A 27538-nucleotide genomic window follows, 5' to 3' on the forward strand; every position below is an offset into this window, starting at 1 on the left:
TCGTCGCGGGCACTTTAATGCTTTGTCTCGCAAGGTCCGAAGGGAACGGGGGCAATGTGAGCCAAGAGCTCAGAGCTCCTGGTGCAGGTGGGAGGTGTGGGCGGTGGCCCTCAGGGCCAAAGTTGCGTCCCCCTCCCTCAGGTAGACGCCCTCGGCGGTCTTCCAGTAGCAGGAGCTGGCGGGGTGGCCCAGGCCGCAGATCTCCATCTGGCCCCCGATGGGCCGCCCGTACGTCTGGCCGGAGGCGCACAGCCACCTGCGACAGACAAGGGGTGTGGAGAGGGCATGACGTCAGCCGCGTAGCCTCCACAAGCCATGCTCCCTTGACGCCTCATTTTCCTCCTTACTCTACCCACATCACGTGACCATAGCTAGCCTTCGTCTAGCCCAAGGAGGTTGTATATATATTGTATAAATATAACCTCCTTGGTCTAGCCTTCGATCTGATAAAACCTACCGGACGGAGCGCGCGCAAGCCTGCAAGGAATCCTCTTACAATCAACCATCCATGTCGCACGTGACATGTCACGCGCGCCAATCGCCAGACAGTTCTGCGGTCACGCTGGGCACAAAATCGTTTAAACTTTTTATGACTAAACTTCACCAATATTGCAACGTGCCCCCTCCTAGTACTTCTAACCTCCTTGGGGCCAACGCCTCCCGGAGGGCCCAGTGTCGCCAGATTCAAATCTATTCGCTGAAGTTGGCGTCGATATTCGCCGCGTGGCTGTGTGGCTACTTTGAGCTATTTACAATTTTTGCTCGTCAGCAGCAGAAAGCATATTCTAAATCGATGTTCGTAGGTAAAAATTCAAGATTTATATTTTCTAGGAAATATTAAAAATATTATCGCGCCAAAACTTTTTTAAAAACAGTTCCTATACTCCGTTTTACCTTATGTTGTACCGCAGCGAAAGATAGAAGCGCGAGCTGACAGCGTAGGCAGCTGCCCTTAAAGGGGTAGTGAAACGAAATTTTAGCGCCGATCTTGTTGCATAAATATGGGCTAGGGACAGGCACCACCTCGGAAATATAAATATTGCGCTGTAAAACACAGGAGAACTAATTTTAAACATAATTAAACGATTTCAAATTCTCATCTGGTGGATGGGGGGAAGTTCTCGTGACATCACTTGTGCCAAAATAGCAGCGCCGTTCTGCGGCAATACGGCGTGCCGGCAGAATTCGCGTAGGCCTGAACGCGTTTGCAAAGCCTTGGCGGAGAAAGCCAAAGCGTAGTTGGCCACAGTGAGCTCGTTCTCGTTGCGGCTCTTTGTAAGTACGACACGGCCCGAGCATGCTTCTGGCACGGCCGGTATTAGTTGCTGCGAGTCGCGAGCGGCAAGCCGACGTTAAAAAGGATATGTTTGAACTACGAGGGTGTCAGCAAGAGCCACGCAAATGCCAAATACCTGTTCACACTCGGAGCGGACACGCGCGTTTGATCGAAGTGCTGGATTCGCTCTGTTAGACCGCGTTTCGGTAAGCGCTTCTGGACCGATCTTTTAAGATTGCAACTCGATACTGACATGACACTCGGCAAAGAAAGGTTAGACCGACATCGCGTAGCTCCCACGAACTGCTATAGCTCGACACTGACGTAGCGTCGAGTCAGAATAAAAATGGCATACTAATAACAGAGTGTACATACCGAGTTGCCAAGGTAATCCGTATGGCGTTTATTTGAGCTCTATATCACACAAAACAAGGAGATAGAATCAATGAGAGCCCCTTTTCGACGACAGCGTTCGTCACCGCTGTCTCGGAAAACAAGGAGATCGAGATGACAAGGGGAAAATATTGACCTCTGAAATTTAGTTCAGGGATCAAACTACTCATCCGGTAAGGGTCCACAAGGGTCGCGCGGGCATATTCCATTCAGCAGGCCAGCCGGTCATGGACAGACGGTCTTGGCCAAGGACCGCCGGAGCAACGGTGCGCCGAGTCGATGTTGCTGCTAGGCCTACTATATTCTGCCGAGCTCGCTCGGTCGGCAGAATCGTGGCTGTTGTAGCTCTTCTCGTGTGTTTGTGGATCCTGCGTTCTTGATCGTCGTGGTCTGTTTTAAGTACTCCTTCCTTTTTTCTTGCTGGTTGAAGTCTGGACGCACGAGAAGAGCACGAAAAAAAATAAATGTCCGTTGGTGGCCGATACCAAGTAACTGAGCGACGCTGTCGGCCTTGTTGATTTGGTCGTAAAAAGTGCGTAAGACAGCTTCGGAGCTGTCGTAGGATTCTGTCGTAACCTGCGCAAAGGTTACGACAATTTCGTTTCGAGAGCACGGGTTTTCTCTCAAATTTGTCGTACGCACTTTTTCGTCGTGAATTCGCTTTGAGAATCCGGCCTCAGAGCTGGTTTTGTCAGTGCTGCCGTGGTTGCCGACTTGCCGTGGTCCCGTGGTGCAGCGTGCGTGCAGCCCTTGCACATCTCAAACGGCCACGTTGTCACAGGTCGTAAATCGTCGACGCGCCAGCAAGTGGCAACGCTCGTAACCACAACATTCACGCCGTAGCCTTTCCCGACTGGCACAAGTGACGTCACGAATGCGCCCAATATCCCAAGACGCATCGCGATCTCCGATGGCCGATTTTTGAGCGCGCGCCCAATCGGGCCCATTAGGGTGAAAAATATAGCCATCCGTTCAAAATACAAACGCGCGATTATGATTTATGAATATCATTGATCATATTGAACCTATTTCTGACCATAATAGGTGTATTTCAAGTTTCGCTTCAGTATCCCTTTAAAGGGCTACTCCACCGATTTTGTCATTGTCTCCGATTTGCTTGAAATTTTGCTAAACTAACCAACAAACATCGCGAAAATAGTATCCCAAATATTAGGTCAAAATATTGTTTTTTAGCGAAGTTATTGAATTTACAGTTTTGGTCCTCACCGTGTTTTTCAAGCTCGAAGTCTCTACTGGCAACAATGAAAAAGTGACGACACAAACCAAAAAGCTGGTGGGATAAGGAGGTTAAAGCAGCCATATTGCGGCGCCAAGAGGCATCTAGGGAGCATAGGTGGGCAAAAAAAAAGGGGAGCTCTGCCAGCTGAGGTAACATCAAAATGGGAGAGATTCCAAGAGCGGAAAAGGGAGGCATCAGCTTTAATACAGGCCAAAATTGGGAGGGCAGGAGTGCAGTGGATGATGGAAATAAATAAAAAAGATAAGAATGCGGCAAAAAGGTTTTGGGAGCACATTAAAGCACAGGGGAGAAAAACAGAGGATTTCCAACACTCGCTGACCACACAGGAGGGGAGAAGAGTGCAGGGGGAAGAGGCACAGGAATATATTAGACAGACAATCGAAAAGGCTTTCTCCCAGCTTGAGCAGAGGGGGACGGTGGATAGCACTGTCAGCAGCACTGTAGAGGAGGAGCAGAATTGTATAACAATGGAGACAAACACAAGAGAATGGGATAAGGCAGAAAGTAAGGTTCCAGCAGGTACAGCAACAGGCCCCGACAACATACCCATGGAACTCATAAAGACACTAGGAAAAACAAGCAAATTGAAGTTACGGCAGGTGATTAATCAAGCAATTATGAAAGGAGAAGTACCCAATGATTGGAAACTAAGTAGAATGAGACTAATATATAAAGGCAAAGGAAACAAAGACAGCATTAAGTCATATCGCCCGATAACGGTAACCTCAGTTCTTTACAGATTAGCTATGCAGATTGTAAAGCAGAAAATGCAGGAATGGGCAGAAGATACGCAAATACTGGGTGAGCTTCAAAATGGATTCCGAAGAGATAGAAGACTGGAAGATAACTTATTCGTCACCACCCAATGTATAGAAATAGCAATCAAGAACCAAACTCCGTTGTGGTTAGCTTATTTGGACATCAAGGGAGCATACGATAATGTGAGCCAGGAAATACTTTGGGGTCGGCTGAAAGAGTATAATTTGGATGCAAATTTGGTTAGGTTTCTGCAGCAGGTGTACACAGACAATAAGGTAGTTATAACATGGGAAGCAGAAATTACACAACCCGCAGCAATAAAAAGAGGGCTCCGGCAGGGTTGTCCACTGTCGCCTCTGCTCTTCATGATATATCTCAGGGAAATGGAAAAGAAATTAGAGCAGAGCAACTTAGGTTTTGATGTGAGTTATATGGAAGGAGGGAGAAAGGTAAGACAGGTAATACCAGGATTGATGTATGCGGACGACATATTACTTATGGCAGACAACCAGGATATGTTACAGGAACTAGCCGGCATGTGTGGAGAGGAAGGGGACATCTTGGGCATGAGCTTTAGTAGCGACAAATCTGGAGTAATGGTGTTTAATGATGAAAAGAGGGGACCCCTGCGGATACAAGACATTTTAATAGACCATGTAGAAAAATACAAATATCTGGGAGTCTGGTTCAATGAGGGAAAGAAATATCTAGAAGAACATGAGGAGAATATAATTAGAAAAGGGAAAAGAAATTCATCTATTATGAAGCTCAAGGCACTATGGAACTATAATAGATATGAAGTGGTCAGGGGTATATGGAAAGGAGTGATGGTACCTGGACTGTCTTTTGGCAATGGGGTGCTCTGCATGAAATCAGAGGTTCAATCAGGATTAGAAATTCGGCAAAGAAGCGTAGGCAGATTGGCACTGGGAGCACATGGAAACACACCAAATGAGGGAGTGCAGGGGGACATGGGCTGGTCGTCTTTTGAGAGCAGGGAAGCAATCAGTAAGTTGAAATTTGAACAAAGGTTGACTGAAATGGATGATACGAGATGGGCACGTAAGGTGTACAAGTATTTATACATGAAAAGCATAAACACAAAATGGACAAACCGAACCCGAAAGCTTACATTTAAATACCTACTCACTAATGATGGGGCTGAGCAGACTACTTCAGTGAAAAAGGGAGTGAAAGAGGCAGAGAGGAAAATGTGGGAGGGAAGAATGCAGGAAAAATCGACTCTAACGGTTTACAGGTCACAAAAAAAGGACATACGAAAGGAAAATGTGTTTGACAACTCGCTGGGAAGTTCTTTACTTTTCGAGGCGAGAACGGGAGTTTTGAGGACGAAGACGTATAGGGCTAAATTTCAGGAGATAGACACATTATGCGCTGCATGCCGTGATGAGAGTGAGACACTTGAGCACCTAGTTTTAAGGTGCACGAGGCTTCGTCCTGCCCCTCCTGAGGGTGTGACGGGTTTGGCCGGGGCCCTGGGCTTTGCTGGCGACGATGGGAGGACGGAGGAGAAGAGGATCACAATAACAAAGAGGCGGTTAGAAGATTGGTGGAAATTATCTAGGGAAAATTGAATGATGCACAACTAACTAGCACAGCTGGGGACAGGCGGGACAGAGGAAAATTGGGACTCCCTCCCGCGTGGCTCAGGCCCAAAGTCTCAACCCTGTCCCCCAGTGGGTTGGGTGCAGGGGTAACGCCGACAAGGTTTGACCAGAGGAAAATTGGCGACTCCCTCGCCGGGGGGAAGAGGCGGGGGGTGATGTTTTTAGTTTTTTTGCCCGATCCCCCAAAGGTCAGCCTGGCGATATCCCGCACTACCTGGTGATAGTTAGGAGGGGGGGGAGAGAAAATTGGCTTAGAAGGGCGGGGGAATCAAATGTTTGTCTTTATTAGACGTAGGCTAGGTGGCGCAAGCTACCGCCCGATACAAAGGGTATAGCCAGTAGCATCCATCCATCCATCCATCCATCCGTGGAAGGCAGGGGTTCACTCTTTGGGCTGTAGATTTCGTTTTAAACTGATTCGAAGCAGTTTCATGGTGTCAAATGAATGCTTGGGAAGCTCGCTGCAGTACCCGCGCTCCAGCACGGAACAAATGATTGGCATATTCTATTTTTTGGCTGCTTGCTCGACTGGCAAGCCTGCCTGCCACTGACGTCACGGCCCTGAAAAGCGCGCGTATATTTGAATGTTGGTTTTTGCATCATTTTCATTTGCCGATTTCGCAATAACTATTATGAATTTCGCGATTCTAAATAGCATACCGGAGAGAGTAAAGGCCGGGGAGTCAGAAAGTATAGTTAGTTGAGGTAGCTCAAAAAATCGCTGGAGTACCCCTTTAACGCACGAGAGCGTGTGCCGTCAAGATGTGCCCTAGAGCATGGAGCTCGCGCGTGTAGCCTTTCCTGCGGTACATCATAAGGTGAAACAGAGTAGAGAAGCAACACAAGTAGAACAGTCCACAGTTTGAATTGGGAACCCGCTAGGGAATCTTTAGGAAATGACCAAAAAGACCGTTCTCGTGGTAGTCGAGGGGTGATTTCTCCGTCGACCACTGCCGGACTTTTTTATTTTGTTTTTATCGTCCCTCTTTCGACATTGTTCGGTCACATTCAGGGTTCCAACCGTCTCGTGTTGAGACTCGTGCGTGTCCTGCTTGATATGAACTGTTTGTGCCATCACGTACGAAAATGTCAGATCGGAGCGGTTCCAGTACGGATCCACGGGGTTCTAAACTTGTGGACAGTTCCGATCCGCGCGATTCTGGGTGTAACCAGTCGGATCCAGTGAGACGCAACGCACTGGAATCGCACGGTGATCGGTGAATCCGATCCCCTCCCCTTGTTCCAGTAGGGTCCGCTCCCAGCCAGCGCGCATGCGTGACTGGAGGAGGGGAGGGGGGCCGGCGGGGAACTTTTGCGGTCTCTCGCAGGTCACGTGTTAGGGACAGACGCATCCGCCACGCAGGCGCTGCGAGCGGGCGTTCTCCGCGCGCGCGCCTGGCTTTGTCCATTGCTGTCGGCGGCAGCGCAGCGCCAAGAGTTTAGTTTCTTCTTCGCTCTCGTCGAACTGTTGGTTGGCGCTCGTCCGGCGGCGACGTTCGCGCTGCGGGCGCACGGATACTGACGCGCCCATCGTTGCCCTGGATGGATACCTACTGACCTCGGCTTTGAATCTTTATATTGAGGAGTTTCAGCGAATATAGGGGGCGCTCGGATCGATCCAACATGGCGGAAAAGAGGGGGATAGATTTGCGACGCCCGTAGACCGGTAGCATATAAATTAAAGGGGGTGTGCAACGATTTTCGGACTTCGGTCAGATTTCTGGAAGTTGCCCTTCGACACTTCTGAAGTAAAGAACAGAAAACCGATTTTGCCTGCGTGTCCTAGTTGTTGCGCAAAAAAAAAGATAAATATTTGCATTTCGGGCATCCCTCAACTCACTCCCAGCCTTCAGGGTCGCACCTAGTCCCCCTCCTATTGACGTCATTCGGAGTACCGTGTAGGTTCCCGCGTGCTCTCTCGGAGGACGCTTCCTCTCCCTCTCTCAGCTGACATCAGCGGGCGTTATGCTGCAGCTTAGAGCCGAGCGAGGTCACGTAATCTTTTCGCCGTAGTTCCTTCGGCAGCCACTTGGGGCTGCAAATGGGGGGAAAAGCTCGACTTCTGCTTTCCGATTATGCAGCGGAATCGCGACATTTTTAATGAAGGAGGTGTTTTCTCTATCCTCCGGGACACGATAAACAACTTAAAAATGACGAGATGCAAATTCTTTTAATCATAAAATCGTTGCACCGCCCCTTTAAGCAAAGCGTGTCGTTCTCTGTTTGTTGCCGTGTGCGAGACGATTATCGCTTCAACCAAGACCTACCGTGATGCTACAAATGAAGTGTTCAAGCCGGTCGAAGGCAAGAAATCTTGCCATAGTCAAGATATGTGTGCAAGTGTTTGACGTGAGCTCTCACGCTAGTGCAGCTGTCATCAAGTTGAACCGAATGCACGCGGGTCCAAAGAAAGGTACATATCAACAATGTTCGCGCGTTGATACTATGACGCATACTTTATCTAAAACCAAACTTATCGGTCTGGGGCTACAAACATTTTCGTTGACGTTGCTTAGATTCAGGCCTCGCATTAAACGGTGTTGCGAACTCTTCGGTTGTTCTAGTTAATTGTGCTAAAAAGTGATTAGATGGAAAGTATGACAGCTACAGCATACAAGGGACGATTGAGGTCTTTATCCTGCGTTCCGTGTATCGAAACATCAGTATCCTTGGTGTTATATTGCGATCAGCTGGTCACCAATCGTCCTGTTTTTACGCATAATGTAAACAAGCCCCGGAAGCGCCAATCTCATTTTGATGTGCTTGTGCACCCCTACAAGCCTCCTTTTGGTTCTTGTGGAAAGCTTTATTGTAATAGCAATAATCTCATCAGTCGTTCGAGTTGTGTGTGATGTGAGCTGTGTGTGATCTGCTGACAAACAAGTCTGAATTAAATGCCAGAAGAACAACAAAGGTAAAGCTTTTTTTAACTTTTTTTCTTTTTACAAAACGGGGCAAAGCTCCTAAAACAAGAGCAACCTAAGCTGATATTCGAGTGTGCTCAAGAATGAATGGCGAAAGGTGCTTATGCTAAGGGGTAGATGTACACAGTTCATATTAGTTTTGCCTCTCCATTGTAAATTGGAAGATATGTATCAGCAGAAGACATGCGTCCTTTTGAAAATGTTTTTTATTAGGGCAAAAATAGGTTTTCATACAGAACCGAAGAGTTCGCAACACCATTTAATGCAAGGCCTGAATGGTTACATCATCTAAGCAACGTCAATGAAAATGTTTGTAGCCGCAGACCCATAAATTTAGGTTCAGATAAAGTATGCGTCATAGTTTCAGCCTCAAACGTGCAAACATTGTTGATATGTACCTTTCTTGATAACTGCACCAACGTGAGAGAGCCCACGCCGTTGAACGCTTGCACATATATCTTGACTATGGTATGGCAAGATTTCTTGCCTGAAGTGAAGATCATCTTGCTACGACTAGCTACGACCACTCACCACAGCGATGCAGGCGTTGAAGGGGCGCAACGCAGTCAGTTGCCGTCACCCGATGTTGCTCGTTTGGCATTCACGGCTTTCTGCCCAGGTGCTTCGTCTGTACTTGGCACCGAATGTTATTTTCTGTGCTTGTGTGTGCTCAGTGGCTGGATATGGGCCTCAAGAGCAGTTCTTCAGGCTCCATAGCGTTCGCCGAAGAACTTCTGACGCCACCCAGCAAAAAAAGCACGAAGACACAACGTACCAGCTTGGCGGACTATGCACTGGGCGCGGAAATCAGGCCCTGCAGATTATATACCAAATGCAAACTATCTAAACAAAACAAAAACATTTTTAGGCTCAAATTGGCTTCTGCAGACTATACACCTGGACACTGGTGCCTGACACTGGTGCCTGTTATTATGCATTGTATATTCACTGCTGTTTGTTGTGGCTTGAGACTGCCTTCCTGTAATGATGCAGAGGGGTCAACTGAACCTTGAAAAAAACATACTTAAGCACATCTAGACGCGATGTCCCTTGAAGTCAGATGGTCAGGGAAAAGGTGTGCCATTACCTAATTTGCCAACAGCACACGAATGGTCACGATCAAAACTTACCGAGTGAATGGGCAGTTTTCCACCACAATATTTATTGCCGTGTAACCACCAATTTGGCCCATTAAAAACCTTGAGGCTGTAGCCTATAGCACACCCATTCTGGATTTGCAAAGTTTATGCTGTAGACATGCATCATCACATGAGCATGTTTCTTATCAATCTTAAATGTAAAACGCTAGTTATGCAACGGAATTCCCATATCCTCATATTTTTAGCAAACTGAATGGTCCCACCTGTTACACTTCTAGCTTTGGAAGTAAACCAATTCACAATACCACCAGTGGCATACATCGTGCCAAGCATTAGTGGCGCATGTGGCAGCAAAATGTCTTAACTAGGGAAGCAAACCTAATCGATTGTGTTGATTAAAGCACCTAGATACGGGAGAAATCAATCAAAGAAGGTCACTCGAAAGGGAAGTTTTCTCGCTGAATGAACATGACTTTTTATTGGGCGTTCCGCAATGTAAGGCCAAAGACATTCACTCCGTGGTCGGTACAGAAGCATTTGCATAGCAGTCGGTTGTGCGTGATAAAAACAACAAAAACAAAGGTGGATTAGAAACGCGATAGATTCGCCTTTGCACGGAGTACTTAGACTTAAAATCGTGTCAAAATAAAGCGACTATGGCCCACCTTGCTAGCAGCAATCTTAAAATTTATCCGTGTAGTCGTCACACCCGAGCACCAACCGAAAGCGTTGCTGCAAGCCCCTCCGCCGTCAACTTTGAGTCGCTGTTGAGTCTGAAGAACTGCTCTATGAGGTCCATATGCAGCCACTGAGCACATACACAAGCACAGGAAATAATACTTGGTTCCAAGTACAAACGAAGAACCTAGGACGGAAATCCGTGAATGCCAAACGATTTGCGTCGGGCGACGGTGACTGACTGCGTAGTACACAGGTTGCGCTCCTTCGACGCCTGCATCGCTACGGCGGGTGGTCGTCACTAGTCGTAGCAGATCGTGTCACCATGTGTCACCTCTGTTGCTCGTACCGGAACACTAGAGTCGTGTAATATTCTTGCTGCCGAAGTTTATAAGCCTGCGTTCGCGGTCAACGCATTTACACAAAGCCAACGCCGAGCGAACCTATCCCCCTCTTTCTCTTTCGGCGACCGGCCGCCAGGGCGGTGACACCGTTGCTGAAACTCCTCAATAGTGTGAAGCTGCCGACCCATTGCACTTTGGCTCGGCATCTGGATGTGCTGGTGTGCTTGGTGACAATACTTGGACAACTCGGATACCGCTTGCCCGAACTTCCCGACGCACTCAACACTAGATACTCTGCTTGTGCGTGCTGTGTGTGTGTTCCGTGCACCGTGTTTGGTGACGACGCCTGGATGACCGTGTGCGCCGCCGGAATTCCCGCTGTGCTCACCACTGGACTCTACAAAAGTATTTCGCGCGATGCCTTTAGCCGTTACAAGCGAGAGATCGTCGCAATTTCAGACCTAACCCGCCTGGGTCTGAAATCGCGATGATCTCTCGGTTGTAACGGCTAAGGGCATACCACAAAATTCTTTTGTAGAGTCCAGTGGTGAGCGCCGCGGGAATTCCGGCGGTGCACCGCCTGGGTCTAAAATTGGGGCTGGAAATGCGCGGTTCCAGGCTGGATACAAACTGGTGCCCCAATTTTGGGTCTAGGCGGAACCGTCATTTTTCATTCCGGCCTGTACCCGACATTTTCGTACGGGATAATACTTCTAATTTATTCCATGCTTCGCAGAAATTTGTCTTCGAAGAATTGAGACAAATGGCAATAAATCTGTAAGGAAAAAAAAGCCCGGACTTTTCCATATTTCTTACGTTGTCCGATTACCATTGGTGTGTCAGCTTAGCCCTGCCTATGTTCAATGCGGTAGCCGGACAAAAGCTCACCGCACAGAAGCTCACCCTTTTTTTCACAGGCAAAAGCTCACCCTTTTTTTTTCTTTCTTGCTACCCGGGCAAAACATTGGCTGGAATAAAGTGCAGACGCGCTGGACATTGCACCAGTGTTAGGATAACTTGTACCCCATCCCATGAAAAGGTGTTGACAGATAAGCCATAACATACGATTTGGGACCCAAGTCTAGGTCACTGAAACTGAGTGGAGCTAATAAGATCAAGCTTGCTTTTCTCAAGGTATGCCGGAGCAGCCTTGCGCCACGCTCAAAAAACCTCGTGAACCAAAGTGTTTGACCCAAAGAGTGACCGAAGAAGCAAAGTCATTCTCGGTGACCTCGCTTTTTCACTGTGCTAATGTCGCGCTAAACGTGCAGATGGTTAGGCACAATGTCTCTTCATTACTAATGCAAGGGTCTTCTTGGAGTTCAGGCTAATATTTATAGTGAACGGCTAAGAAACTAAATTGTTTCCGTCATGGAGCGTAATAAATGTATTTGAAATGAAGGATTATCTCAGGGTAATGTAAAAGGGAAACTGAAGCAAAACTTTTATACATACCATTGAGATGCGAATTAAAAATATATATATATATTGAAGGAACGGAAGTATGGCCTTTTGGAAAAGTAAAAGAGAGATGACCAATTTAGAAAGCTGTGCGGGATTTTGGATAGGCTGGCGTACCTTCCACCACAGCTTGTTCCCGAAGGACTAACCTACACCAGGAAAAAGAATGTCGGCTCCCTGCTGGACTCATGTATGTCAACGGCCTCTTCCGTTTTGCTTCTGTTCCTTCTCCGGCGGCACCCAGAGAGAATTCTTCCCTTTGCCCGACTGCGCCGACGACAACCGGAGTTTCTCCCGGAACGGTAGAATATGTACGACGCCACTCTTCAAGATAAAGACCGAACGACCTGCGAAGGATGGAATACCGGGTTCCGGAAGCTTGTCGGCCACACCCATCCAAGCGTCTAGAGGCTGATTGAATGCCTACAGCAAAATCAGGCGCTCGTTGCCACGGCATTGACACAAGCCCGGAGAGGTGAGCCCCCAGTAAAGCGGGTGCAAAAAACCACGCTGTGCCTGCAGAATTGTCTTAAAAATATCTGAGAGGGCTCGCAGTTCCATTGAGACTTATCAAGACTGCTGGAGCTAGTAGGAAACTGCATTCGCTTCTAACCAATCGATAGATGAACTTGCTTCCACTCTAATCAAGAAACCATGCACCTATCAGAGTTAATTTATCGTTGCATTTTAGTGTAGCACGCATGCACCTAAGTTGTCCGCATTCGTGTTAAGAAATACATGAAATATTTCCTAGTGAGCTTTTGTCCGGGTCTGTGAAAAAATGGGTGAGCTTTTGTCCGGGATTCGTTCAATGCAGCGCCCGAACATTTGGGTCCAAGACTCACCTGGGCAGAGCGCCGACACTTTTGAACACGAACGGCAAATTCATCGTCGATTTTAAGAAATACAAATACGCGAGCGGTATTACATTTGCAAAAGGTATCTTGTAAGAGATGAAAATGCCATAAGCATATTGCCATGGGAGGCCACAGATGACAGGAATTCCTAATAGGAAGCTCAAAAATTGTTTTAGTTTCGGGCTACTTCTTTATTATGGCTTTGGCTACCTTTTGGCTATTTGTGGCAGCCATTTGGCACTTTGACGGCTCCACTATCTGGCAACACTAGGATGGTTCCCTTTTCCCGAAGAAGCAAACGCGGATTGGACGCGAGTGTCGCCTGGGCATTCGGCTCCCGTCGGATGGATCCCGGCCACTGGCGTTTGCCTCTTTGGGCGACTTCCAAAGGTCGCCACTACGGCCATCTAGAGGAGTGCGGCCAGCACGGGCCGTATGACCAGGGACAAGGGCGCATGCCCCTACTACGGGTCCAGCTTTTGTTTCGGCCCGTAATCGTGCCCGAAACAAAATTGCGCGAAAAATATTAATCTTCTCAGACAACGAATAATGTAGAGCTATTCGCGATCGCAATGTGGAGCTATCCCCCTTTGGGAAATGTTTGGGATTGGGCGGAGTCGCCCTCGAACCTCTCGGGATCGTTGTGTCGGGAGCTACATCACGAAGGAATGGGACCGGTTCTGAGAACTGCAAGCGGCCATGTATTCATCGTGCGGATTACTTGGCTCGGATTCTTACTTCTGTCAGAATCTTTCAATAGGCCACTGATCACGAATATAGGGTCAAGAGCTGCCGCCAGGGGCGCCAGTGTTTCAGAGGGGGCATTTTTGTTCGGTCACCCAGCTCTCAGTGAGCCAATCCAAATTCACGATAACGAGCAGTTTTCAAAAAACCATTTCTCGTACGCCCGCATTTTTTACATCTGCAATTGATCACTGTATGCAAGCACCGGCCATTTACTGACCTCTAATAAGAGGACTTGGAAATAAGCTTATCTTGTTTGTTTTCCATCCTTCTGCCAGCCAAGAAGAACCAAACAATGGAGCGTCCGGGTTTGCAGAGGCTCCACTTGCAACGCTCAGGTTTCATGGCGATAGCGGTATGGAGGATCCATTTTCAAGCGAGGCTTTCTTCTTTTATTTATTTATATGCTACACCGCCCCGGAAAGCATTACAGTAAGGGGGGGGGGGGTCAGTGATTACCCTACACCCCCCCCCCCCCCCCCCTTGCGGGAGTGAACACCCCCCCCCTGTTTTTCCGAAGGCACTCTTTTAATTCACTACGACTCCTCTCTTCTCAATGCCCCCCACCCTAACCCCCCTAAAAATTTAGACACCCCCCTAATTTCCATTCCTGGGGAAACCCCTGGGGGGCGGGGGTCACAAAAAAAGTACATATTGTGAAGACAAGATGGGCAGTTCCAGGGACAGGTCCATTGCGCGACTGCTCTATGGAAAATCCAAGTACAGAGGTGTGTGCTCGAGGCGATCAGAGAAAGAGAAAGTGAATATAGAAGAAGTGATAACGGCAATGACGATGATCACGATGAAGATGAAGTGGGTGTTGTCCTTTAGCATGCTCACACGTCCGTTCCCCCCCCTTCCCTGGCAGTTGAAGTATGGCCTCCTGGCCATTCAGCTTTGGAGGTGATGTGCCTCAGCGGGGTGGGAATGGTGTGAGCCGTCAAACATGAAGAGCTTTGAAAGCGCGACGTCTGCGATCCGAGTGAAGCTGTCTTGGCTCGACGAGACAGTTTACCGGGGATGTCGGGGCGAGCACGCTGTAGGGGCCAATAGAGTGTGGGAGAAATTTTCCTCAACGGCCCGGTTGTCAAAAAGATGGGAGAAGCTCCTCCCACAAGCGTGATGCACCCGTTTCAAATCCTTCCGCAGTCGAAAGAAGAGTTCACTGGAAACGCTCCTTGTTCCGCTTCAATGGATAGATAATGGCCACAGGGTGGTGCCAACTTGTCTTCGACCCCCACTTTTTTAAGAAAGCAGCCTTTGTATCCATCGGAGGGGGAACCTAATCCCCGAAAGTCGTATTTGTTTCCATGGGAGGGGGGAAACTCTAATCTCCCTCTCGTGGCTTCCACAGTGCCAAGTCAAAGTCGAAAGATAAAGCAAATACCGTATTTATTAGAATCTAGGCCGATAGTTTTTCTTAAACACCGATCCATTGAACTCTAGGGTTGGCTTAGATTCGAGGATTTTGAAACACGCGCCAATTTCCAAGTAAAATTGAAGAAAGTGGCGCGCAGCTAGCGCCACCCAATAAAAGAAAGTATTGTAGCCATTACTAGCCGAGCCAGTAGCCACTTAACTACACGGCACGAGCGGTGCCGCCATTTTGACCTGCGTTGATAGTGGCCTGCGTGCGGCGTGGCGTTTTCTTTTAATCAATAGCGCAATGGCACCAAACAGGCGGTGCCATTACAGTTCCGCTTTTAAAAGAAAAGTTGTTTTAGCCGCGGAGTTGTCGTTGAACGTACAAGCCGGGCGAGACTTCAGCGTGGATGAAGAAAATGTCCGTCGTTGGAGGAGGCAACAGGAAAGGATGTTTGCGTGCGCCACAACGAGGATGGCGGGCTGGGTAGCTGCGGCGTGGGACGACATCCCTGGAACTTTGACTGCGCACTCCTTCAAAAAAGGGCAGCATATCAAATGCGTTTGATGGTACTGAGGATAGCACACTCTTTGATGATAACAGTGATAAACAAGTCAGCAACGAGGCTAGCAGCGATAATAACTCAGAATGAGCACGGTATCTTCATGTTCAATAAATATCTTCTTTTTGTGAACACTGTCCTCGCCTTTTTGTTCGGCTTACATTCGAGGTAAGTTTTTTTTTTCTTTCTGGCTTCGGACTTTCTGGGGTCGGCTTAGAATCGGGGTCGGCCAAGGTTCGAATAAGTACGGTATGTACAGAAAGGCAAGACCCTCCTCGCGCATTGGCCACGACGTCACGGAAATGATGGGACGCTATTGGATGCGGAGGTGGCGGAGGGATCTATGATTCCTTTTGAGGGGCATTTGCCGCTACCTTCTTGACCTGGAACTTACTATAGGCAACGAGACCATGGCAAGGTTTCCTGGCCGAAAGACGGTAGTTTTGCGTCTGGAATCGTAACATTGTTTAAGGTGCCGTTGATGTTCATAAGTTGGAAGTTGTGCAAGTTGGTGCGTGTCTTCTGTATGTTGTAACTGGTCATTCGAGGCATTGCTGCGATGTGCTTTGGGTGGAGGAGAGAATATAGTATCCAGAGTAGACGCAGGTTCTCTTCCATATGTAAGGCGAAAAGGGGAGTAGCCAGTCATACTCTGCGTAGAGGTATTACACGCGTAAGTAACAAATGGTGGTTTAATATCCCAAATCGTGCGTTTGAGAGAAACATGCATTGAAATCATTGCCGCGAAGGTACGGTAGAAACGTGCAAGTCCACTTGTCGGTGGATGCTAAGACGAAGTGGTTTTGTGGACAACGTTGTATGCAGAGAGCACTTCTTCCAGCAAATTAGAAAGGAAAGCTCGGCCCTTGTCACTAAGCAGAACACGGGGTGACTGATGGCAAAGGAGCAGGTTTTGGATGAAAACATTGGCCATTTCCGTTGCGTTGCCGGTGGGGATAGCAGCCGTTTTTGGGAAACGAGTGAGGCGGTCTACGCCAGTTACCACCCGAGGGTTCCCATGAGTGGGCAGAGGTCCAAATACGTCGACGCCTACTCTGTCGAAGGGTCGTGAAGGCCAAGGTATGGGTCGTCATTTTCCAGAAGGTGGTGCGGTGCGACGTTTTTGCTCTTGACATAAAATACAATATTTCATGTGTTTGGCAACAGAAAGGTAGAGGCTAGGCCAAAAAAACGTTGCCAAATACGAGAATATGTTTCGAATAATCCCAGGTGTCCTGCGGCCGGATCATGACACAGCGAGTGCAGTATCGCGAGACTTATTGAGCGTGGTATCACGAGCACCCAACGATCTCCATCGGGACGGTAATTCTCACGGTACATTATGCTGTGAAGCCGGAAGTGACGTTGGTGGCGTCTGTAACGGCTGTTGGCATGGTTTGACGGTCCATCCATTTTATCAGTAAGTTTTTCGAATTTCAGGTTCTCTGCGCCGTTCGCGCTGTATTGTGGTTATGTCAAGGCTGAAATCCGCAGGTGCATTTGGCTCGATGTTAAGAAGACCCAGAGAAGATTTTATAAGGGGGCAGAGAGATAGAGCGTCTGCATCGCTGCAAAGTGCAGCCAGACTCGTAGGTAAGGGAAAAGTCATATTCCCGAAGACGTAGGGTCCGCCGACCGAGTCAACCGGACAAGTTGTAACCGTGGCAAGCCAGCATAGTGCATTACAATCTGTGACCACGTTAAAATGTCGGCCGTAGAGATAAGGACGAAATTTGCCAATCGCCCACACGACAGCGAGGCATTTGTTTTGCGTGATGGTATAGATGGACTTAGCTTTGCTTAGAGTGCGACTTGCGTAGGCCATAACGTATTCGATCGCACATGGCCCACATTGTAGGAGAACTGCTCCGATGCCGATGTCACTAGCGTCAGTGTGCAGGATGGTTTCGTCGTCGTTGAAGTGTCGAAGAACCGGGTCCGATGTCAGCGTTTTCTTGCGGGTCCTCGAAGCGTCTTCACGAGCGGGTGTCCAAGAAAATCTGGTCTTGCTTTTCAGGAGATTATGACATGGTCTAGCAATTCTGGCAAGACCGCGCGTAGATCTTCGGAAGTACGAGGAGAGTCCCAGTTCTTTCTGTTTTGTTGGCCAGATGAAATCAAACACGGCTGTGATCCCGGTCGGGACGTATACTGTCTTTAGAAATAAAGTGGCCTAATATCTTTATAGCTCTTGCGGCAAATGTACACTTTTTTGTGTTCAATTGTAGGCCGGCCTTGGCAAGGCAAGAAAGTACTTGCGCGAGGTGCTGTGGACGATCTTCGAAGGTGTCAGAAAATAAGGTAGCATAGACATGTTTTCCATTTAAGGCCTCGAAGAATAGCGTCGGTCATTGTGCTAGAAGACGTGGTATAGGCATTTGCAATCGACGTCGAGGTCGTAGTGATCGTAGCAAGCGTCCGCTGTCGCAGCTCCAGATTGAGGCGAATGCGAGAGGTCGGGGATGTCAGAAGGGAACACCTCCACCACCTTGCAAAGACGGGCAGTGCCGGGGACAGATTTATGGAGCGACTGCTCTCGGCAAACACAGACGCCCATGCTCGAGGCGATCAGGGAAAGTGAATAAAGAACAATTGAGAACGGCAGTGATGATGATCATGATGGAGATAAAGAAGGTGTTGTCCTTGAGCATCCTCGCAATATACTGGCTGATTCAAGGAGCGGCCAGGCTCTTTAAATTGTCCGCAAAATTCGGTTTCTTAACCTATCGTGCTACGATTTTGTGCAGCATTGCCCACAGATGGTGCATTTTTTTTTTGGGGTAAAATTTGCAAAGAGCAAACTTACCTGAGGAAAAAGTAAAGAAGGAAAAAGGCTTAGCTCCTATGGAAACGCAGCGAAGCCACCGGTCTTCAAACAATACGGTGCCACTTCGCACGGGAGACAAGAGATGGCGCAAGCGGTTGCGATGCCAACTGCCGCCAACGAACGAGCAGACGACGCCGAGAACCGGCGTCTTTAGCAGACAATCTGTTCGACTCAAAATCGGCGCGCGTTCCGCAGGCACCGACAGTCACAGAAACAAAAACAGGCGTGGTAACAAGAAGGAACTGCAAAACAGACGACATCAGTACCCCGAAAAAAAACAGTCAAAATATCCCGACAAACCATGGTTTTATTAGATTATCTGTCCATTCAATATGTTTTATTAGTAAGGATGATAAAATAATGCATTGGCAACTCATAACAGTAAAGCTCGCGCCGCTTTTGAGTCGAAAAGATTGTCTGCTAAAGACGCCGGCTCTTTGGTGGCAGTTGGCATCACGACCGCTTGCGCCATCTTGTCTCCCGTGTGAAGTGGCGCCGTGTTGTTTGAACACCGGTGGCATCGCTGCGTTTCCATGGGAGCTAAGCCTTTTTCTTTCTTTACTTTTTCCTCAGGTAAGTTTGCTCTTTGTAAATTTTACAACAAAAATGCACCATCTGTGGGCAACTCTGCACAAAGTCGTAGCGCAATAGGCTAAGCAATTGAATCTTGCAGTCCATCTAAAGAGCCTGGCCGCCCCTTGAATCACCCAGTATATTTGAACGCGTCGTAGGTCATCGAGGCACGTGAGTTACACAAAGTAATATATACAAGCTCACACACGGATATAACAAACATACAGAGAAGAAACAAACTTGGTTTGCACGGAAAAGAACACAAATGCATCGATACAGTATTCGTAATGACCTATTCAAACACAATGCTGGATTTGTGAAAGGAAAGAATCTAGATTTTCCAAGGTCACAACCTCTCGGAAAGCTATTCCCTCCTTTTATTGTTCGCGGAAAAAGAAAAATTGGGAAACAAATCGGACTTTGAGGTGTATTCCTGAACTTTCTTGTCACGATCTACTCTGTGGGTTACATAAAATGGCTCAAACAGGTAATGTGGTTAAATGGATAGGTGGGCTAGTCGCTACACGTTTAACTTGTAAAGCGCCTCAAAAAGAAGGGCACGAGGAAGGAGAGACAAGACCAAGCGTTAATATACAACCGAACGTTGATTGAAACACACTTACTACTTGTACACCAATTCGGGCTCCCCACACAAGAAGGCAAACTCTTTTTCAATTAGGTGCACTGAGGGTGCACCTACGCAGCTATCCTCGCCCTTTACTTTTACGCAGTAGGCCTCAAACAATTCTCTCTCAGTTTTGTTTTTGAGTTTTCCAACTCTTATGTTTCGTCAAGATTAGGCGGACACCTATCGCAGTAAATTGCTAGATTACCCAATGGGGAACTTCTAAAAGAGAGGGCATGCTCGCCCTGTCGTTGATGCACCTCCCCGTTTTCTGCAAGTCATAGGTATTTCGTAAACAACTCACGTTGCACATCCAATGTACAGCGCAATGTGTTTCTTGGCTCAAGCCTCAGTTTTTTCTTTTTTTGTTGTTAACTCTGGAGCAGAGACTGGACCATTTTGATGGCGCAAAGAACAGCACGGGCACTTCAAAGTGTGCGGCGACTCTTTATAGGCTGTGGGACAGCCCGTGGACGTGGGGCATTACCACCGGTCTCGTCTTTTATCTCTGCTTCTCCTCCGTTTCTTTAACCTTTCCAACCATGGTTTCTGCAACTTCTTGGAAAAAATGCTCTGGGTAGCCGGCCATTTTAAGGCGTCTCACCCGATCAAGAAAGCTTTCGCCCATGTTATGCTTACACGACTTGTCTAGGGAGGCTGTCATCAACACAATCCCTCGTTTGACTAATTTGGAGTGGGCAGGAAGCCATTTACAATCCCCTGTAACGCCCAATTAGAGTGCAGCTTTTGAGGAGGAGGGTGCTGAGGGGGGGTCATGTGACCCCCCGAGGTCACGTGACCCCCCCCCCCCCCCAGGTCACGTGACCCCCCCTCCCCCGAGATCACGTGACCCCCCCGGGGTCACGTCACTACCCGCAGGTGATGTGACCCCCTCAGTACCCTTCCCTACTCCTCCTCAAGAGCTACGCTCCGATTCGGCGTTACAGGGAGTTGTAAACGGCTTTCACTTTTTATTTCCCCTAACCTTAGCGGGGAATTTTTCCACTAGATTTGGTGGGGAAATTTTTTTCACTAAATTTAGTGGGGAATTTTTTCTGCTAGGGATGTCACTCGTGACGTCACAGATGACGTCACGTGACATCACACGTGATGTCACAAGGACCACCAGTGATGTCACGTGACATCATCATCATTAATTACGTTATGGGTGACGTCACCAGTGATGTCACGTGTGACATCATTGACATCACGCGTCCCATAATGCACTGCGCGGTTACGCCGACGACAACGCCGCTCAAGCCGGAAATGGATGCCTAAGAGTTGCGCTCTAAAAGGCAAAACACCTTTTTTCGATTGTGGTTCCAGCATACGTGGGGCTTGTCGAAGCGCAAGTTTCAATCCAAGAACTGCAGCGGTTTTGACACCATGGTTTGGTGGGGAAGGTGAGGCCGTAGGACTTGTAGGAAAAAACATTGTTCTATCGACGTGGCACAAGCTCGGCCACGCCATCTGACATTCCTTCCGGGGACTGCCACAGCAAGGAAACGGCTCTGGGAGCTCACAAATTCACCCCAGAGGGGGAGGTGCCAATTTTCTGCCACGCATTCAATACAGAAACAGAACCAACAACCTCGTTCGATCGTCTCACTTTCAGTTGGAGGAAAGCTCGCGGCGTACTTTGATCCCTCTGATTGGGAGACTCTGACAAGTTCCTCCCTAGGGAACGAAATCGGCGGAGTCTTGACTGGCATTGCCCCTGCGGCCCGACCGTAGCCGTCCAACTTCTTGCCCTCCGAAACATTCTGAGCCTTCCCTCGAAAACCCTTCTCTCCAGCGACCGCCTGACGTCCACCGTCGGTGTCCCCCAGCCTCGCTTCTTGCATTCCGGCTGTCCCCAAGTGCATTTTACGTCGGTGCATTAGGCGGTGCACTTTTTCTCACGGAAACTCCGCCCGAGTGCAGGGTGTTGCTGCGCGGTTGGCTGCCTTAATGAGCGAGGGGAAGAACATTGTCCCCCGGGGAGAAAGGAGGGACCCACTCACATGTCGGTGTCGACGTGCTTGAGGCGCACCGTGGCCCCCCGCTCCCAGAAGTCCGAGCTGCACACCACCGTCCAGTTGTCCCCTGCGCACAAAGCCTGTCTCAGCCGGCTACTCCGGGCCACCGAGTTCTCCCAACGCCCACCAGAGGTCCGGCCGGCCTTAGCACGCGCCTTCAGACAGAGTCGGGCGACCACTGGTCTAAGACCGACTTTCGGCGATGCATTTCGACGGGAAAAGAAGGGTGCAGTTTCTTTTCGCGCTCGATTATGAGCAAACATTACCGAGAACTCTTAGGAAATAAGTAGGTCGGAACGTTTCTCGGTCGCGTGGACGCAAGCACTGGTCGACAGACCCTTTTGGAAAGTCTGCACCAACGCACGTCCGCCGTTGCTCGCTCGCATAGTCGGAGCCCGCACCGGACGCGACGGCCATGTCCGCGTTTGGCGAGGACTCGGATCCAACCGAGCGCTTTGCGAGTGAGCAACGGCGACCGCCCCAATGTTGCTTTGTAGACTTCCCAAGAGGGTCTCTTACTATTTGGTTTTCACAAACATATGGCAATAAAGGGCGCACAAAAATAGCTTTTACGTGCATTTACGTCCGCTGTCCGACACCGTGGCCACAAACGCGGAGTCTGCGCTTTTCTGCAAAGAGTTTACTCGCCGTAGAATAAAGGGCATCTCGAAAATAAAGAGGCGGAAAACTGCGCACTGACAGCGAATCCGTCTGCCTCCGCATGGAGATGATCAAAATAAAGGAAAAGCCGAGCGATTTGTGCCATTTGCGAGAAATAATAGTCTCTTTATTCTGTCTGTTCTCGTAAAAGTGCGAAGGTAGCTTTGTCCTATAGCATCCAAAATGTCGCATCCGCTTGCTCGAAAACTTTGAAAATGGAGGAAAGCGAGAAAAGTCTTAATGCCCGATAAAAGTGGTGCAATAAGAAAAAGAGAAACACCCCTTTCATGGTCTACTTACTTTCACTACTTTACAAGTTTTTAACCGCTCGTAAATGGGGGTCATTTTAGTGGCACGTACATCTCGCAAATTATTGAACTGAGCGTCGCCGAGCCGTTGGCGCACCTTGAAAGGCCCTACGCTCTTTTCAACCATTAATTTCGCTCGGATTCATCGCTCGTCTTTATGTAGCTGCTACGAAATGTAGGATTGGGCCTGCCCTACTGCAAAGTTAAATGTCACTCCCGGAAAAAATACCGCACTAAAGCAATTCTGCTTTTATAATGCTAATGAAGTTGCCTTCTATTCGATCCAAGAAACAAAGGTGATTACTGTTAGCCTCTCGTGAAGAGAAGCTTCTTCCCCGAGGGGTGCGTAGGAAAAATGGACCCGTCTGCTTCCATTGGAACCCAAAGTCCAATGGGAAGAGCGGGACCTCCGAAGAGCCCAGGCGTGCGCACCTGTGTCTCCCTCGCCGGAGTCCCCAAAGGCGCTGATCTCCTGGTTGTTGGAGAGCGGCGACACAAAGTGGTGGCTGTGCAGGTTCTTGTGGGTCGTCAGGTGCTCCAGGCGCACCGTAGACCCACACGCCACGGGCTCCCTGCAACCCACCTTCGGTTACGACGAGCAAGCGGGGCTCCAGTTCCCCCTCTCGTCCTCCCTCTTTTTGCCACAGCTCACTCTCGCTGACCGCGTTCAACCGACTCGCCCAACTACGTCGGCTTTCGAGTCTGGTCTGTCCATGCATAGTGTTTAAACGCGTAGAAATAGTCGAATGCCATTTGTGCCCACTGGGTATCATCCATTTCGGTTAACCTTTCCACGAATTCCAAATCTGCGCTCCAAAGGACGACTGGCCCGTGTCTCCCTGCACTCCCTCCCTCGGTGCGTTCCCGTGCTCTCCCAAAGCCAATCTGCCCACGCTCCTTCGTTCAAATTCGGATCCCAACCGAACCTTCCCATCCGATGTGAGGTGCCTTATTGCCAAAAGGCAGTCCCGGTACCATCCCTCCTTTCCATACACCCCTGACCGCTTTGCATCTCTCGTGGTTCCATGGTGTCTACAGCTTCATAACAGCTGAATTACTTCTTCTATCTCTGTTCCTCCAGGTATTTCCTTCCCTCATTGAGCCATACTCCCAGATGTTTGTCTTCTTACAGATTGTCCATCATCTTCGGGGGTTCTCTTTTCGTCATCAAAGGCCAACCTACAGAATCGTCCTCTGCCGGAAAGGAAACTGGTTCCCAGTTTTCCCTTCTCCTGAGGGGGTATCTGAGCTACTCCCCGCAGAAAGGAGGAGGGTCCCTCTCCATCTCCAATGGAAAGGAGGAATTCAGGGAAAGCTGCCTCCTTTATGGCTCTTAGTCGGCCTTTAAACAAACTTTGTCAAACCTGGATGGATGATAATGGCTGTACCCTTTATAACGGGCAATAGCTTGCGCCATCTAGCCTACGAACTGAAGACCCAAAGTCCTCCCTTTGCCCTTGTAAGCCAATTTGTTTCCCCTCTGCAATTTTGCAACTCTCACCAGGCAGTGTGGGATATCACCAGGATGACTTTGGGGGATCAGGCAAAAGATCTGAAAACATCACCCCCTCACCGGCGAGGGAGTCGCCAAGTTTCCTCTCGTCAAACCTAGTCAGTGTTACCCCGGCGCTGGGCCCCCACTGGGAGACGGGGTTGAGAATATGGGACGGAGCTAGGCGACAGGGAGTCCCCATTTTTCTCTGTACCACCTGTCCCCAGCTGATAGTCGTACATAATTCTATTCTCCCTGTATAATTTTCACCAGTCTTCTAATCTCCTCTTGGCTATTCAAATGCACTTATCATCCATTCTTCCATTCTCGCCTGCAAACTCCGGTGCTCCGGCTAAATCCGCCTCCCCCTCCGGAAGGGGGACAGATTTAGCCCTGTGCACCTCAACCCCACATGTGCTATCGTCTTCCACTTGGCATAGAGCACACTGTATGTCCATTTTCTCACACTTTGTCCCTAGTCCTCAATACTCCCGTTCTAGCCTTAAATAATGAACTCCCCCGTGATTTATCGTGCCAATGTTCCTTCCTTAGTTCCTGTCCCCTGTGCATAGTTGAAGCTGATTTTCCCTGCATCCTTTCCTCCCACATCTTTCTCTTGACTTCTTTTCCCTGCTTTTCCACAGAGGTAGTCTGTTCTGCCCCAGCACTTGACTGTTGCTATTTGAATTTCAATTTTCGAATTCGGTCTGTCCATTTAGTGTCCACACCTTTCATGTATACATGTTTATTAACCTTTCTCGTACATCGTGTATCCTCAATTGTGTCTAGCCTTTGTTCAAATTTCAACTTACTGGTCGCCTGTCCAGCCTCGAAAGATGCCCAGCCCATGTCTCCCTGTGCTCCTTCATTCAATGTATTCCCATGCATCCCCAGTGCCAGCCTGACCACGCTCCTCTGCCAAGTCTCTAAACTCGACTGGACCTCAGATTTCACGCATAATACTGCGTTGCCAAAAGACAACTTTGGCAGCACGACTCTTTTCCATATTCCACTGAGAACTTCATTATAATTCCATAGTGTCCTAAGCTATCATAACTGCTGCATTCCCTTTTCCTTTCTTTAGCACAATTTCTTTCTGTTCTTCTAAGTATTGTTTTCCCTCATTCAGCCATACTCCTAGGTATTTATGCTTCTCGGCGTGTTCTATTAAGGCATATTGAATGTCCAGTAGGTCCCCCATCTCATCGTTATAAGCCGTCATACCCGGCTTGCTGCTACTGAATTTCAGGCCCAGAGAGTCTCCTACCACTCTAGAGGTCTTAATCAGCTACTGTAAACTATCCGGTTATCTGCTAACAGTGCAATGTCGTCTGCATAGAACATTCCGGCTATAACTTCGCGTACTTTTTTCATACTCTTCATATACGACACAACGAAACCTAGATTGCACTCATGGATGGGTTGATCGATGCTAACGGCTGTATTCCTTATATAGAGCGGTAGCTTGCGCCACTTGGACTAGAAACTAAATACCAAAAGTCCTCCCTTCGCCCTTCTAAGCCAATTTGCTTCCCCCGTGCAATTTCGTAACTCTCACCAGGCAGTGTGGGATATCACCAGAATGACCTTTGGGGTATTGGGCAAAAAAACTGAGAGATCACCCCCTGGCGATCGAGTGGCCAATTTTCCTTTGGTTGAACCTAGTGAGCGTTACCCCGGGCCCACTGGGAGGCAGGGTTGAGACTAGGGGCCGGAGCCACACGAGAGGATTCTGTCCAGATTTCCGAACGACCGCTCTCCCGGAGGCTCTGTGACTCACCCCCTCGGGCAGCTGCCACCTCGCTTGGCCTTGAGCACCCAGTGGCTGTTGTTGTCGTCCATCTGGTCGGTGCCGGTCACCGACTGCGTGCGATGCCCCGTCAGCCACAAACCGAGCGTCGGGGAAGCCACCCACCTGTTGGCCGCTGCCGGAGCCGTACTTGATGTCGTGCGAGTGCAGGCGCACGCCGTGCTCCGTGTTCTGCAGTTTCAGCACCGACCCGCACGTCACGTAGCGCAGCTCTGCGGGCGAACGAGCCATGTAACCAGGGCCTCGGCAGTCCGGGCCGCGCGCCGATAGATCGATTGCATCGAAAGCTCGTGTTGTGGAGATTTCCGTTTGGGTGAGCACCGAAGCGCGCTCGCGTCATCACTACCGCGCCATCGATGCACGTTAAAAGAAGGACTGCGCTGGATACGGGGCTAGACCAGTGTCACCATTTCTCCGGAGTAGATCGACCTCTCGCTATATAATAATCGCGACGCTTGGCTCTGTAGCCGAAAGGGTGAATGAATGCGTTTGCTCGGTCGCAAGCGGGGGAAGTACAAGCGGTACGAGTAGTACGTGTACACGCAGTGCACACGACGGTAATTTTCTCACCTCCTTGGACGGACGAAAGAAAATTTACAATAAGAATAAATAGGGCGCAAAGTTGGCACCACGACATGCTCGTAGTGGGCGCCGCCATGCTCGTAAACACACGTCATCTTTTCGCTTTCTGCGGCATGTTTTGAGGTGCCACTTGGCTTGGCTAGACCTGTGTCTACGAGCCATTCTCAGAGTCGAAACTGGCGCCAAACCGGCCAAACCCGCGTCTGGCCAAGTTGAGCGGTCGCTGGACTGGCGCTCCTCGCTGCGCCGGCCACCCTGGGTGCTCGCCTTCGCTCGGTCTGGTGGCAACTTGGAAGTGTCGTCGGTGTTTGTTTTTTTTCTTTTTCGGAGTGGTGTCTGCGGCTCTGCGGTGCCGAAAAGTGTCCGATGGAGGGAATAGACGTTGTTCGAGCCGACGGCACTGCCGCCAGCTGAGGCCATGCAGTAGCGGGCGGCCCGAAGACGCGCTGTCGGGGCAGGGCAGCGCCGTCGCGAACACCGGGGCCGTGACTCAGAAGGGATGCTAAGCCTCGTCCCGACCTGAACGCCGACGTGAGGCCCGTGTCGCGGCTGGCCTTCGCCCGGGCCACGAGCCAGCGATGGATTACGACCACGACACGGCGGAGCTGACGCCCGTCGACGAGTACGACTTTGCCAAGGTGAGGAGGTCCGGGCCCCGGGCACGTACGGAAACGGCGAGTGGGGCGCCGACCCCGTCGCTCGCTCGGCCCTCTCTCTGAAAGTCGAGCGGGCTGCCGAGGGCTGCTACGCCGGCGTGGCCGCCGGCCTCGTGTGGAAGGAGGCCTTATTTGGGCATTCCGGGCGGCGGCCACGTCGGTCAGTGGGCCTGCCCTCCGGGGCGACGTGTGCGACGGCCCCATTCACGGGGCCGCACCCCCGTAGGTCCACTGCCTCGGCGGGGCAGCCAACTGTCATGCCTCGAAACCGAGGGCGTGCATCGCACGGAGCCGCATTGCCCGACGTCCGGACGTCCACTGCCAATCCCAACTCGCGCGATCGGACGCCGCAGTAGAGATCATCGTCGTAAAATGTGCGATCCCCTGGCACAACAGGAGGTATACGGACGTCATATACACCAGCTCACTCGCGCCCTTACCTTCTGCTCAATAGTATGTATATGCGTCTTTCAATAGCATCGCTAATGGAGGCCTCCAATACCGCTGGTCTGGGACAGTGCTCCAGCGGCGCACTAGAACTGTGCTGATCTGTCGGGGGGCTCTTGCAGCTGTAGAGCGTTGGCCGAATCTTCCTCCGCTGCCGTAGCCACAGGTGCCCAGCGACGAGAGATGACAT

General features: G+C 49.7%; 1 protein-coding gene and 1 pseudogene across 1 annotated transcript; both read right to left on the reverse strand.

Annotated features, from left to right (window-relative positions):
* LOC8025551 (stromal cell-derived factor 2) lies at positions 1 to 26388 on the reverse strand. The gene is made up of 6 exons (XM_029976138.4): positions 26234 to 26388; positions 25769 to 25875; positions 25634 to 25716; positions 22794 to 22933; positions 21379 to 21460; positions 1 to 256 (listed from the first exon to the last, which is right to left on the reverse strand). Exons 1-6 carry the CDS (start codon positions 26319 to 26321, stop codon positions 70 to 72), a joined length of 687 nt encoding a protein of 228 aa, XP_029831998.1. The 5' UTR covers positions 26322 to 26388; the 3' UTR covers positions 1 to 69.
* On the reverse strand, positions 26385 to 27538 carry LOC115316701 (annotated as a pseudogene).

The sequence above is a fragment of the Ixodes scapularis genome, unplaced genomic scaffold, assembly GCF_016920785.2.
Source record: "Ixodes scapularis isolate PalLabHiFi unplaced genomic scaffold, ASM1692078v2 PGA_scaffold2__306_contigs__length_199485367, whole genome shotgun sequence".
Lineage (NCBI taxonomy): Eukaryota > Metazoa > Arthropoda > Arachnida > Ixodida > Ixodidae > Ixodes > Ixodes scapularis.